The sequence below is a fragment of the Fistularia commersonii genome, chromosome 30, assembly GCF_037954325.1.
Source record: "Fistularia commersonii isolate RoL2024-O1a breed Wild chromosome 30, RoL_Fcom_v1.0, whole genome shotgun sequence".
Lineage (NCBI taxonomy): Eukaryota > Metazoa > Chordata > Actinopteri > Syngnathiformes > Fistulariidae > Fistularia > Fistularia commersonii.
The window spans coordinates 8,795,397-8,809,068 of record NC_141313.1 but is presented as its reverse complement, the minus strand read 5'-3'; the positions used below and the strand labels follow the sequence as shown (position 1 = coordinate 8,809,068).

Here is a 13,672-nt window from a genome sequence, read left to right as displayed (position 1 = left end):
TGTTTGCCCCATATTAGTCCCTACACACACACACACACACACACACACACACACAGACACGGCCCACCCATGGAAGACGGCACTCTCTCTCGCTCTACGTGTCTGCTGACCCTCCTTTCACCCCGCAAACTTTCATTCAGGCTGCTTTGACACGACAGCTCCCCGTTTGTTTATCCCGACCGGCGGCGGAGCGGTCCGATCGGCCCGCTTTTACACACTTTTTTGCCGCATGGGTACTCGAGCTAGACGTGGTTTCTGTCCAATCCCTCTGTCCCTCTGTCAGGATTCTCAGTGGCCACAGCAAAACTCAACAGGCCCATGAAATCAGCTCAAAATAACATCAGATGTTCAAATATTCAATCTTTTTACAGCATCGTCACCATGGAGACAACCGTGATCATCAATAATCTGAAATATATATACATACTCACACAAGTGTGTATGTATACATATCTATGTATACACCTACACACACACACGCACACGCATGCAAAGTAGAAATATATATATATATATATATATTTTTTTTTTTTTTTAATTCAAATGGACTTTTAAGCATTAATTAAGCCCATTTTATTTCAGATTGGACTTCATATTCAGATTAGGTGGGATTTGAATTTATATAGATCAGACCATATGCAGATTATGTGAAACTTAAGATAAATAATATAATATAATATAATATAATATAATATGATATAATATAATTCTTAGTGTCTAAGAAAGGTAGTGGTAGAGTTTCTGGCTACATTATTCAACAGGATATTAGAGAGTGAGAAGAAGCCTGAGGAATGGAGAAGTGTGAATGTGCCCATTTTTAAGAATGAGTGCATAGTTGCAGTAACTATAGAGGGAAAAAGTTGATGAGCCATACAATGAATTTATGGGAAAGGATAGTGGAAACTAGACTGATGGCTTCATGCCTAGAAATTGTACAGATGCAGTATTTATTTTGAGAAGGCTAATAAAGAAGTACGGAGAAGGTCAGAGGGAGCTGCATTGCGCTTTTGTAGACCTAGAAAAAGCATACGACAGGGAGCCGAGAGAGGAGCTATGGAATTGTATAAGAAAGACTGTGGAGGCAGAGAAGTATGTTAGACTGGTGCAGGACATGTATGCTAGCTGTGAGACAGTGGTTAGATGTGCTGTAGGAGTAACAGAGAAGTTCAAGGTGGAGGTGGGATTCCACCAGGGATCAGCTCTGAGCCCCTTCTTGTTCACAGTGTTGATGGACAGGCTGACAGATGAGGTTAGACAGGAATCTCCATGGACCATGATGTTTGCAGATGACATTGTGATCTATAGTGACAGCAGAAAACAGGTAGAGGAAAATCTAGAGAGGTGGAGGTATGCTCTAGAATGGAGAGGAATGAAAGTTAGTTGCAGCAAGACAGAATATATGTGTGTGAATGAGAGGAACACGAGTAGAATGGTGAGGCTACAGGGGGTGGAAATCAAGAAATTGGAAGATTTCAAGTACTTAGCGTCAACTGTCCACAGCAAAGGAGAGTGTGGAAAAGAGGCAAAGAAATGGGTTCAAGCAGCTTGGATTGGGTGGAAAAAAGAATCAGGGATACAATTATATTGTATTATATTATATTATATCATATTATATTATATTATATTACATTACATTATATTATATTATATTATGTTAAAATTACTTTTTTTTGCAATTTGCAATGTCATAACAGTGAGGGGGCGATACGTACATGAGAAAAAAATCTAAAAATAAGAATGATTAATACATCCGTACAGAAAGAAGCGGAATTCAATGTTAAAGGAATAAAAATAGAGTAGAAAAGGATAAATCAGAATGCATGATGGGATTGCACAATTTACACACTGAACATAGACTGAAGTGAATCCTCATGAATTGTAGTTTTTGTAGTTAATGTTCAAATTTTGCGTTAAACTATAGTTATTGCATTGTTACTCTGAGTTCCCGAGATATTACATTCACGACGGAACCAATGAAATATGATGTTTCAGTGGTTAAAAGCTGAAGATTTACTGCTGATCCGGAACATATCGATAAGTATTTCCAGGACACGCCATGAGAAATATCTTTAAAGACCATCGAAAGTAAAAGCACTTGACATAATATAATACAATACATATAAAACATATTTATATACACATATATAATATAAAACATACATCTATGGAGCTTTTTATCCCTGTAGACCTTTTTGGTTTGAGACAGAGACGTCTGTCTTCAATCAAACACAATAGGTTTTAGAAGAGTTGGTCTTGTAATGCCTAATAATAATATTTTGTACATGTATATACACACATGCACACACACCTGACACATAGACACACACGCCCATATGTTTTTTGGAAATATTTAAATGCTCTACATTCATTTAGCTTGTCATCGAGCGAGAGGCGGGGTTCACCCTTCACCTTCTCATTCACACTTCATATAGAGATGCAACATTTCACTCTCACACTGAAATACATTTATCTATATGTGCTACTTAAAGTACTTAAAGATCCTCCGCAAAACCTTGTTTTGAACTCCATTCTTCCCTTCACGCCACAAACATGCAAGATGACTATCGTCCAATCCCATTGTGTTCGAGACGAAGCAGACGTTGTCTCATCAGAGCGGGGAAAGCATCCAAGCCGTCTCGTCCGGACTGAAAACAATCTATTCGGGATCAGCAAAATTGCATCTTTGGCACAGAAAAAATGAAGCCGCAAATCGAATGAAACGGGGATCAATGTATCAGGAAGTTCAAGCAAAGAATACGGACAATTCCTTCAAGACATGTTGACTTGCTGATGGGAAATGAGGACTGCCTGGGTTATAGGGCATTTAAGGGGCATTTTTAAACACGAGTGCAACTGTGTCTCACACACACACACACACACACACACAATCACGCTTATTTAAATTCAATTGATTAATCCGTATTTTGGAATGTATCGTCCCTTTCAGGCTAATAGGTCTATTTCTCCAGGAACTTCTCAGTTCCTAGAAGGCAGGGTCTTTTTACGGCTTCGTAGAAGTCATCTGACGTAGGTTCTTGATGGTTGGTGGCCCATTAGCAGATACCTCGTATTGACCAAGGGGTGCCATTTTGGAAACTATTGTGGTCACTGGTTGTTTGTTTTCGCGCGACAAATTGAAAAGGGCCGATGAGAAATGGGCCGACGAAGAGGTCAAAGCTCTTCTGGCTTGTTGCACCTCAGAGGGGTTTCCAGGGCTCGCAGAAGAACATCAACATTTTGGCCGATATAAATTCGTAGTTAGCTCACGTCGGGGGTTTTCACATGGCAAAGGGAGGAAATAAAAACACTTCAACTCATCTGATGCATGGTCATTATCCCGCCATGGGGAACATGAACACCTTCTTGTTATGTGTACCTTAAGCGGCACGTTTAAAAAAACAGTTGCCACGGATATCGGTCCCTACCGTGGTCCCTTGCCACCTGTGGGAATGCGAAACTAAAAGCTTCCCCTGGAGGGTGGTAGTTCCTGGAACCAAACTGCCGCTAGACTGGTCTCAGAGCTGCGTTCTTCGAACTGTAATTGTGGGGGGATTTGTGTCGCCATGACCGTGGGAAATGTCTGAACTGTGAAGAAACAAACCCAAAATAAGGAGAGACATCGGATTCGGGTGCGATGTTTTGATTGTTGCGTCCCTCGCCGTCAGGCGCAGCCCCTCTGATCACGAAGAAACCCGAACTGGCAAACCACTACCTGACAGACCCCACATAGTGGTTAGTTTAGGTAACCTGGTAATGTTCGCTTCTGAAGGTATTTCTCCCGCATTCCCGAGGGGGTCAGGAACAGGGGGGTCTGGGTAGTCCATCTTTAGGGCCTCCATTGTGGAAGGGGTGTTGTGGGCCCCTCGCCTCTCTGCTTATCCTGAACAATGCGGTCCAACTGAGCTCATCACCATATGACATCTAGCAGGGCTGGTGTTAGACGGGATCCATCATAGAACCCCGTGGATTCTCCCATAAAGTACCGGTGGTTCCTGTCCAGACAGGATGGGGTGGGGAGTGAATTTGGCCGACTATGATATTTCTCTTTTTTGAAGAATAAGGATATAATTTCAGAAAAATTTTGAATTTTGTATCAGTGCAATAGGTGCAAAGATGTTTAAAACTCTCACTTCCAGGTCATGTTCGGTGTCCGGCGCTGGAACCTGCAAAAGTGGCCCATACAGTGTGAGAATCTGTGTTGCATTCAGGCACCACCAGAATATAAGGTCGCGACAGTGTCCCAGTTTCTTACATGACTGTTGCTGCATGATGCTCCTCCGCCTAATCCTTTCTGGATCAGATAAAGCCGTTTGTTTAGGAGGGAGTGATAAGGAGCAGTCAGTGGGTCAGGAAATAATTATTGGAATCTGACGTTATGAAAATTAATTTTTGTTTAAAAAGTACATACAAATAAATAATATGGACCTCGGGCGGCACAGTTTTGCAACGGTAAGCACAGAAAGGTCACTGGTTCGATTCCGAGGGGGGGGGCTGGTTGTATCGTGCTTCATGGGGTGTTATTATCAACATTGCAAACCAACACATCAGTGAAGACATTTTAATTGACCTGTTATTACACCGTTATTACATTTTATAATAGATTCATTTGGATAAACAGTTTTACAGATTTTTTTTTTCACTATTTAAACACGAGAAAGCAAATATCATTCATTTATGTGTAATATATGCAGTTTAGAAATACAATTGGTGGTTGAAGGATAGATCAGATAAAATAGATGTTGATTCATCCTCTTTTCAATCTGTAATTACATTTCAGTAAAAAGAAATGCGGCTAAATGTGTTACTAATATTTACTGTATAGCATAAAAATGCCTTCGCCCCACAGTATTTAAGAGCATAATTATTTCCTATATATTTTATATATGTGTGGTTATATATATACACACACACTCACACACACACACTCACACACACACACACACACACATATATATATATATATATATATATATATATATATATATATATATATATATATATATACACAACATTTGTAATACTACAGTAATTCACAGTCTGTGACTATTACATAGCTATTGCATTTCCCTTGCAAAGCTTCCACACACTTTTTACCCTATTTTTGATTCTGAACCTGAACAACAAGATGTCCCGGAAGATGAAACAGGAAAAAAAAAAAAAAAAATCGCGATCCAATAACTTATTCATAGAGCATAAATTATCATTTCCATTTCAAATATTTACACATGGTACCTTTGAACATCAGTGCATAGCAGACAAGATGTGCCTCTCCTCCCCCGGAGGCCAATGGAGAGCGAGACGGTGAGAGACCCTCCTGTTTTGTTTTGTTTTTTTAAAGCGGAAATGTACTGATGGAGTGAATCTTTATTTAAAAAAAAAAAAAAAAAACATAATAAAAATACTATTCTCTCCAGGAGTGCATTCCCTGAGTCGCAGACCACGACGCGCTGTGATCGATTCGAGTTGGGCCGTGAAAAAAACCCCAATCGATGGCCTTTTTTTGGACCACGAGGATCTCAGTGTGAGTTTTGGACCTTCTCCAGTACCGGGTCTCCTACTTTTAGGGTTGGGTTTGGAAAGGCACCTTTGCCGTCGCTCAATAATTGTCTGAAACCGGTGCCGTCCCACGGAACGCTATCAGAGGCGGCACATTTCCATCCATATCCAATGTTTACAGTCAACGTTAGCTGCTATCGTTTACGTTTGCTTTGTTTTCCCGATAAACGATTAACCTGGCGTCCCCGTTAGATGTATTGATTATCAACACGGGGCTGGAAAATATCTGATCGCTATGAAGGCACCAGAGGAGGTTTGTAGACAAGAACTGGGTAAGATGGAGGAAGATTGATGGGGAGTTGAACATATCCTATGAGATATTGATACGTCCTGATTAGGAATTGGCATTATATTCATCTATCGACTGATCCTGAGCTCAATACCACGCTTATTGATCTCCAGTTCTGATAGACTAAGACTTCTAGACTGCTTATCTAATTCTGTCCATCCTGCTGTTTTTTGAGGGTCCCTTTAAAATTTTGGACGATTTCCCGGGATTTTTTTTTTTCTTCTTTTTGGGTCATTCTAAGATCGATTGTTTGTTGTGAAGTGAAAATTTTGTGTTACACAAATTTCACGCATTCACCCTTTTCTGGACAAATCTTCCCGTCGCCAGAGGCTGGGCCGTTGGACAGGCTCTGGTTTTCGACTCTTTAACGTGCCCTTCATGACTTCATGGACCGTGGGAGAATCTGCTTTACAGACGTCTTCGACTAATTTTTTTTATTGAATTTGATTAATTTGAGTTAAACCGGGTATCTTGGGTTTTTCCCCGGGGGGGAGGGGTCACTTTAAGAGTTTTAGTCGCTCTCACGCAGATCCAGAGCGGCTGCTCGGCTTATTAACGCTAAGCTATGCTAATCTGCCGACGGAGAACCGCTCCTGGGAAATCACAAGCGGTGCCGATCTTGCCGCGAAACTCCCGATCCGGACAAGAAACGAATCCGGACAAAAGAATGAGGTATAAACTTGTATCGCTATGTTTTTCCTAAAAGAGAGCCGCTACCGGCAGCCGCAGGACTCCACCACCATGTCCTCGTACTGCTTGTACACCACGTTGTTTCCTGAGTCGATGTAGAGGATGCTGATGGGGCTGAGTTTGGACGGCGCGCAGCAGCTGGGCGGCATGTCGCTGGGATTCATGGAGTTCATCAGGGTCTGGATGATGGCGTGGTTGGTGGGCTCCAGGTGAGAGCGCAGGGGGAAGTCGCAGACCCCCTCGCAGTGGTACGCCTCGTAATCCAGCGGGGCGATGATCCAGTCGTCCCAGCCCAGATCCCTGAAGTTGACGTGCAGCGGCTTCTTGCTGCACCTGGATTTGGATTTCTTACCGTGCCTCTTGCCGTGACGAGTTTTGGACGCGGCCGTCCTCCTCCGCCTCCTCCTCCCGCGGCTGGCTTTGGGCCCGGGGCCCCTCTCCTTGGCTCTCCTCCCGAGGCCAAGCAGTACCCTTCCCTCCCTCCTCTCGCTGAAAAGCGTCTGCCTCTTCTTGGACCTGGTGAAGACCACGAGGATGGCTTTCTTCTGCTGCGGCCTGGCGTGCCTGTGCAGGCCGAGGAGGTGCAGGTCCACCTCCCTCTCGGGGTTGTCCAGCACGGCCGTGAGCTCCAGGCAGAAGAGCTCCCCGCGGCTCAGGTGCCGCCACTCTCTGAACACTTCCCACACGTCTAACACCTCCCACGTGGGCCGGCGGGAGTCCTGGAGGTCCAGCGTCCGGGAATCCAGCAGGCGGCGGTCCTGGCAGGAGGAGAGCTGGACGTCCACGGGCCCCGTGTCCGACGGCCCCAGATTCCCAGACGCTTTGGTGTATATCCTCAGCTCGGCCCCCAGCACCTCGGCCTTTTCGGAGAGGGTCGACACGTCGAACAGATACCGCTGCCTCCTCAGCGGCGAGAGTGGGAGGTCATCTGTGGAAAGCATTAAGACGACGGCGGCGGCGGCGGCGGCGGCGTCAGATGATGCGCTCGACACAGAGAGGTGGAATCAGACACAAAGAATCCTGCCATTGTCTGCTGCTGTGTTAATGGGGAAAATATGAGACATGTGGAAGAGACACACACACACACACACACACACACACAGACACGGGGGTGGGAGGGGGTCCACATACCTTGTCCAATGTCCACAAAACTTGCAATGGTGTTGGCAGCTTTTGAGGAGCGGAAAAAGGTGGCGTTAAGCCCCAGCTTCTCCGCCGTGGAGAAGGTCTTGTAGATGGACAGCATGTAGTCGTGGGGCTCCACCGCGTCTTTGGACGTCTTGCCGGAAGGCGGTGCGTGGAACTCCTTCACGTATCTGTTCTCGTCCCGTCCGCCCTTCGGGGTCGACTGGGGGAAAGCGGCGGGGGCCTTGGAGCCGGGGGCCCCCCGGGCGAAGACGAGGGCCCCGCAGAGAAGAGCGAAGCGAGAGAAATCCATCCTCTGCTCTGGAGCCGAAGGGCCGGGGGGGACGGGGGCGGGGAGGAGGGGGGGAACCGGGGGGGAACCGGAGCCGGGGCTGCGCTCCGCATCGACTCCGGCGCAAAGTGCGCGCAGCTCCGGAGGACAGGCGGTGCAAAGTTTTTTTCTTTAAAAAAAGAAAAAAAAAAAAAAAAGAAGGGGTTGGAGTGGGGGGGGGGGGGGTGCACGCCCACTGTGCGTTGTTATCGTTGCGGGGCGCAAATTAAGGCTGTAAAAGTAATTGTCCCCTCCCTCCCCCCCCCCCCATCCCTCCCCTCCTCGGGGAACAGATCCCACTTTTGTTTTTTTAACGCGCGCTCCAGAACGCATCTCCGGAATCCAAACTACCTCTTTTTTTTTTTTTTTTTTTTTTTTCTTCAACTTACTTTTCCAAAAGTATTGCAGATTTTTTTTCCCCGTTGCCCCGGAACCAGGCTCCGGCTCTCGGTGGATTCTGCCTCCCCCTAGTGGATGGTAAAAAAAACATCCCGTCCCTTCTTCCCTGAAGGGGAAACCGGGCAGCGTCCTTCAGCACCACGGACAGAGCCTCTGCTCGATATCAGGAAATAATCGGCCATAGAGAAAACAAATCCATGCAGAGAGGCCAAGTTCTGTTTGCCCATCCTCTGGGAGCGAAGACTTTTGCTATCGCCAAAGTGCTGGCTCGTGGATGAACGCTGTTTTTCTATCAATCGTCTGAAAGAGCAGACCTGTTCTGCGTGGAAAGTGTGATCAGAAAACTGGGCCGGCGGCAGATAAATAAAATCTGCATTGATTTGAGGTGTGAGTTTATTTGACATTTTTTTGCTCGGTGAGAAACACCTGAAAATAAAATTTGTGATATAGATTGTTATTCAGGGAGTTCGTAACAGAAGAATAGAGGCAAAATAGATTTTATTGAAAACAAAAGAATAGAGCTCATTATAATACACCATCAATATGAGAAACATTAAATTTTCCTTCATTCGTTCAGGTGTTTACTTTAAAATAGCAGTTACAATAAAGTATATGTGAGGTTAAATTTGATGAATAATCATTTATAATGGGAAATGGCACTTAGTGGAGCAGGAGAACCCAAGGAGAAGGAGGAGAGAAGAACCGCCAGGACGTTCCCTTCAGGTGACGGAGCAGTGTCTACCAGAGGGGGCTGGCGTTCAAGCAGCAGGTCACGGAGTAGATGACGCCGACAAGACACAGGCTGCCGGCCGTCACGGCGGGGCTGGAGTTGAAGAGGCTGTCGTCGGTGGTGACGTGGACAGTCGTGGCCTCGGTGGTGAAGCGGTCAGTCGTAGCGCCGGTGGCGAGGTGGTCTGGCGTGGCCTCGGTGGTGAAGCGATCAGTCGTAGCGCCGGTGGTGAGGCGGTCTGGCGTGGCCTTGTTGGTGGAGTTGTCTGGCGTGGCCTCAGTGGCGAGGTGGTCGGGCGTAGCCTCGGTGACGCCGGTGGCCTCGGGCATCTGCGTGATCGGGGTGTCCTTGACGCTGAAGGCGCGTGACTCGGCCCTCCAGTCACTCAGGGTGAACACCATGGTCAGATTTTCACCTGGCGGGAGTCAAGAGGCGATCAGAGGCGGGAGTGCATCAGAATAAGAATAAGAATAACTTTACATATCCCGAAGAAAATTGTTGTGCCAGAGTTTCAAGTAAAACAAAACAATAATAAATAATAGTAGGAAATTGTATAGACAGTAAAAAAAAATAGTGGGGGAGAATAAGAAATACAAATAAAAATATAAAGTGTCAAAGTCAAAGCTATAAAGTGTTTTAAGGTTTTAAGTGCAAAGATTTGAAGATTCCCTGCGGCTGAAGGAAGAGGAGTTAAGACCTTAAAACACTGGGGATCAGGGATCATATTGATGTACAGGCTGACAGAGGAGCTTAGACGGGAATCTCTGTGGACTAAAATTCTTTGCAGATGACATCGTGATATGTAGTTGGAACAGGCAGAGAAAAATCTAGAGAGGTGGAAATATGCTCTGGAAAGGAGAGCAAGACAGAGAAGAGGTGGAGAAGAGGATAGGATAGGATTGATTTTGTTGATCCCACAATGAGGAAATTCCAAACGTAACAGAAACAGACCATGAACAATATATACAGTCTGGAGCAAAATTTTAGAGATATGGAAAAAAAAAAATTGTTGCCTTGCATTGGATTGTGGAATTGATAAGTAGGATGTGTTCTAGAGAGAATGCATAGTTACATTGTAGCGACTCACAAATGTTGGGGTTTATGTTGATGTTTGTTTTCTGTGTGATTTTGGGGTTGCTGGGAATTTTGTGGGTGCGGTTTGGGATGCAAGGAATTCTTTTTTTTTTTTTATCCGGAATTGAGCGGGAACAGTTGGTTGTATTGCAGGCTTGTGTGTCGTGGCTGTGGCCAACAACAGCTATTGCTTATAAGAATAAGAATAAGAACAACTTTATTTATTAAACGGACGTTTAAAAAAACACCCGTCAACCGTGTGTTTTCCCTAACTAAAACACTACAATATAAATATGAATATAAATATGAAAATAAATATAAATATAAATATTGCATGGCCTTGTGTGGTGATACATTGAGATAGGAGTTCGAAGGGGTCGTGCAAACTTCTATTAGTGCTGCTTCTAAGATAATACAGCATCATCAAGAATTGATGGAAAGATTTAAAGAAGGCGTTGAGACCAGCCAAGTTGTCTGGTTCAGAGAAACGAACAGGTGAATAGTGAAGAGCTGGGTGGAGGATGCTGAGATTGGAGCTGCCAGGCAAGAGGACTAGAGGAAGACCACAGAGGTTTATAGATGGAGGGAAAAAGGAAATGAAGTTAGTTGGTGTGAGAGAAAAGGATGTAGAGAAGGAGGAAGAGGATTTAATGTGGTGACCTGTGATGGGTACGGCCCAAAAGAGAAGAAGTTTCACAGTCTCATAAAGCCATGTCACTAATCAATTTAAACGCACCAGGTTCCAGAAGGGACAGGTCGGTGAAGTTGGCCCAGCAGCTGCTGAAGAGGATGGTGGTGTTTCCATCCAGTCCGTCAGAAGAATGGCCACCGGAGTCCCTCAGGCTGGCGGTGGCGGTGAGAGACGTCACTCCCACCGAGACGCATTCGCCCTGCGAATCGATTCCGCATGCGTTTGTCATTCGGCGTCCGGGACATACGGGATACGTCCTACTTTATCACACAATTGACGTCTGCCTCACCCGGCTGTCCACCGCCATGAGGTTTGGCTGTTGGTACAGAGGACCCACGTATTCGCCCGCCATCGGCTCCCTGATCAGCATTAGAGCCTCCACGGTGGCGACGTAGCTCATCTCCTCCTCCTCCCTTGAGACCTCCTCGGAGGCCACCTGACGTTTGAGGCGCAAAAACAAAATTCAACAGAAGCTCCGCGGGTGTCAAGAGTCTGCTCTCCTCAAGCTCCGAGTCTTTGAGATACCTCATTCCAGCCCGGGTCGGAAGGCGGAGGCGGAGGCGGGACGACGCCCATCGATGAAACATTGAATCCGATGGAGCGGCTCAGGTTACCCGAAACCGCCGCCTTCCCCAGATCGTTGGCGATGTCCTTCAGCAGCTTGAAGTCCTCCTCATCTGCGACGAAACAAGGGACAGAGAAACTTTACCAACATCCTGACGTGACCGGGGACATAACTCTGATTTTAGGGGGGTCCCACGAACCATCGGTGGCGTTGGAGGTCTGCTGGGCCGGAGGTTTCTTAATCTCCACCTCAACCATCAAGCCTGTGGACCTCTTCCTGCGCCGCGCCCCTCCGTCCTCTCGGATAATATTAGTGATCCGGATCATGTTCGGAGGAACCTTGAGGAATAAAGCGAGGTTCCGGACCAGGTCGTCCCCGAAGAACTCGTCCTCGGTCATGGCGGGAAGCTCGAAGGCGATAACGAGAACCGGGGACGTCCGGATCTCCACCGGCGTGGAGCCGCTCACGATGACCTTCAGCATCTTGTACTTCTGGTCGAAGAAGTTGCTGCCCAGACTGGCATTCAGAGCAGGGACGTACTGACCTGCAGGGATAAGACGGGGTGAACGTTGAAAAATCTAAAATTCGGATCCTCAGTCCAAACACGGGTTCTTTGAACTCCACCGCTGGTTATTTATCATTTCCTGAAATGTCTTCTTTCCTCATTTACCCTCAAAGATCGGCCTTTTCAGGGTGTAGTCAGTTCTGTCGCCGTTCCACTCGGCATTGGTCGGGGCAACCAGCTGGTTGTTTACGTAAACATCCAGCCGCTGGGGTTTGGAGTAGAACACTGACACCAGGACGCTCTGCCAGGGGGAGCATCGAGAAGCTTTGTGAAATTTGATGTTTTTTATTTGACAGGTTTGGCGTGCGGGTGCGGGTGCAGACCTCAGAGGGCTTGGCGTTCAGCATCATGAGGCGAAGCTTTTGTGGGCTGACGCTGGTGAAAAAGACGTCAAAGGCCCGCCTTGTGGCTACGATGCTGTGGAAGAGAGACACTCTCTTCTGACAGGTGTAGCCAGAACACCAGCCCTGATCCTGAGGGCCTGCAAACCAACACACAGGGGGAAGTTAACCCTTGCTGGAAGACACTAAACGGATCCTGTCAATAGCACGGTCCTACCGTTGAGCAGATCCACAAAGCCGTCTCCGAGGACGGCGACCGGCGACAGGCGCCTGGTCTCCGTGTCGGCGTCCAGACTCTCGATCACCAGCATCCGGTAATTCAGCCCGAAACACTTGTAGCACTGCCAGGAAGTCATGAATGTGCAGTTGTCCCTGATCACACCTGGGGGAAGAAGGAGCAGGAAGTAGGACCTCATACCAACAACACCAGTAATTTAGCGATATGCAAAGGAATAACTGACAACCGATCTGCACCTTTGTGTGGAGCGATCTGGTCCACAGGGATGCGGCTCCCATTCGGGAACGTGAGCATGACTTTTGGGATGCGGTAGTCGCCCAGCCCCCTTCTGGGATCTCCTCCCCACTCATACTCGGACTGCGGCAGCACGGTTCCCATGGCGCCCAGGAATGAGCCGTCCAAGTCCTTCAGCATGCTTTTCTTCTTTGCGTCACAATCCATGTCCACGCAGTCGGAGGGGTTCACTTTGCTGAAACACGAAACGCACAATATCTCGGGTTGGGTCGTGTTTCGGGCAAAATGTAGAAACACAGAACCATTCGCTCTCGCATTCGCTCCTACCAAAAGGAACGAGCCCTACCGAAGGGTTACTCGTGGTTCATGGAGTGTCAGAAAGTAGAATGGGGGCATTTAGTTACCATCTTCCAATTGAATCCAAGGGGTGGACACCCTTTCTTTGTATAAAAATAGGCTAAAAACCTTTCTTTTTGAAAAAGCGTATCGTCAGCGCTAGGCTAGCGCTGAGGGATAGCACATGATCCCCTCCTCTCATTCCTCCCACTCTTTCTATCCTGTCTGCACCCACGTCCCTTCATCCACGTATGATAGTAACCTCAGATCTTCTTCTGAGGAGCTATTTTTGTATTTTCGACAGCTATTAGCATCTGTTCAAGATGTTTGCACTGGTAAAACACAGCTGTTTCCTCGCCGCTCTCTCCAAATGCTTGCTCATGGCAGAATGTTGAGTTTCTGTCAAGCATCTTAAAGGTCCAGACCTTCTCATAAATAAATTATAAAATCTGACTTGACATATATTCCATAAACTTCCTCTCCATTGCATTTAGTAACATTTACTTAC

At 46.5% G+C, this 13,672-nt stretch overlaps 2 protein-coding genes across 2 annotated transcripts in view; both read right to left on the bottom strand.

Moving 5' to 3' along the window:
* Positions 1-5,848: 5,848 nt before the first annotated feature.
* On the bottom strand, positions 5,849-8,153 carry gdf6b (growth differentiation factor 6b). The gene is made up of 2 exons (XM_086177819.1): positions 7,667-8,153; positions 5,849-7,463 (listed from the first exon to the last, which is right to left on the bottom strand). The coding sequence occupies exons 1-2, from the start codon at positions 7,971-7,973 to the stop codon at positions 6,559-6,561; spliced, it is 1,212 nt and encodes a 403-aa protein (XP_086033945.1). The 5' UTR covers positions 7,974-8,153; the 3' UTR covers positions 5,849-6,558.
* Positions 8,154-8,765: 612 nt separating this feature from the next.
* pkhd1l1.1 (PKHD1 like 1, tandem duplicate 1) overlaps positions 8,766-13,672 on the bottom strand; it is a 41,639-nt gene continuing 36,732 nt past the window's right edge. Inside the window, exons 69-77 of the mRNA XM_086178259.1 lie at positions 12,831-13,063; positions 12,574-12,738; positions 12,339-12,496; positions 12,121-12,256; positions 11,650-11,994; positions 11,411-11,562; positions 11,175-11,321; positions 10,931-11,084; positions 8,766-9,535 (exon numbers count right to left, since the gene is read on the bottom strand). Of these exons, the coding sequence (XP_086034385.1) occupies positions 9,129-9,535; positions 10,931-11,084; positions 11,175-11,321; positions 11,411-11,562; positions 11,650-11,994; positions 12,121-12,256; positions 12,339-12,496; positions 12,574-12,738; positions 12,831-13,063 (1,897 nt within the window). The 3' untranslated portion in view covers positions 8,766-9,128. The remainder of the gene's footprint in view (positions 9,536-10,930; positions 11,085-11,174; positions 11,322-11,410; positions 11,563-11,649; positions 11,995-12,120; positions 12,257-12,338; positions 12,497-12,573; positions 12,739-12,830; positions 13,064-13,672) is intronic.

What these genes read in the sequence shown, in the direction of transcription:
- gdf6b (XM_086177819.1), bottom strand. Translation starts at nt 7,973, where the DNA reads ATGGATTTCTCTCGCTTCGCTCTTCTCTGCGGGGCCCTCGTCTTCGCC. An exon ending in TTTTGTGGACATTGGACAAG is followed by an intron (nt 7,464 to 7,666) that starts GTATGTGGACCC and finishes TGCTTTCCACAG; the next exon opens with ATGACCTCCCACTCTCGCCG.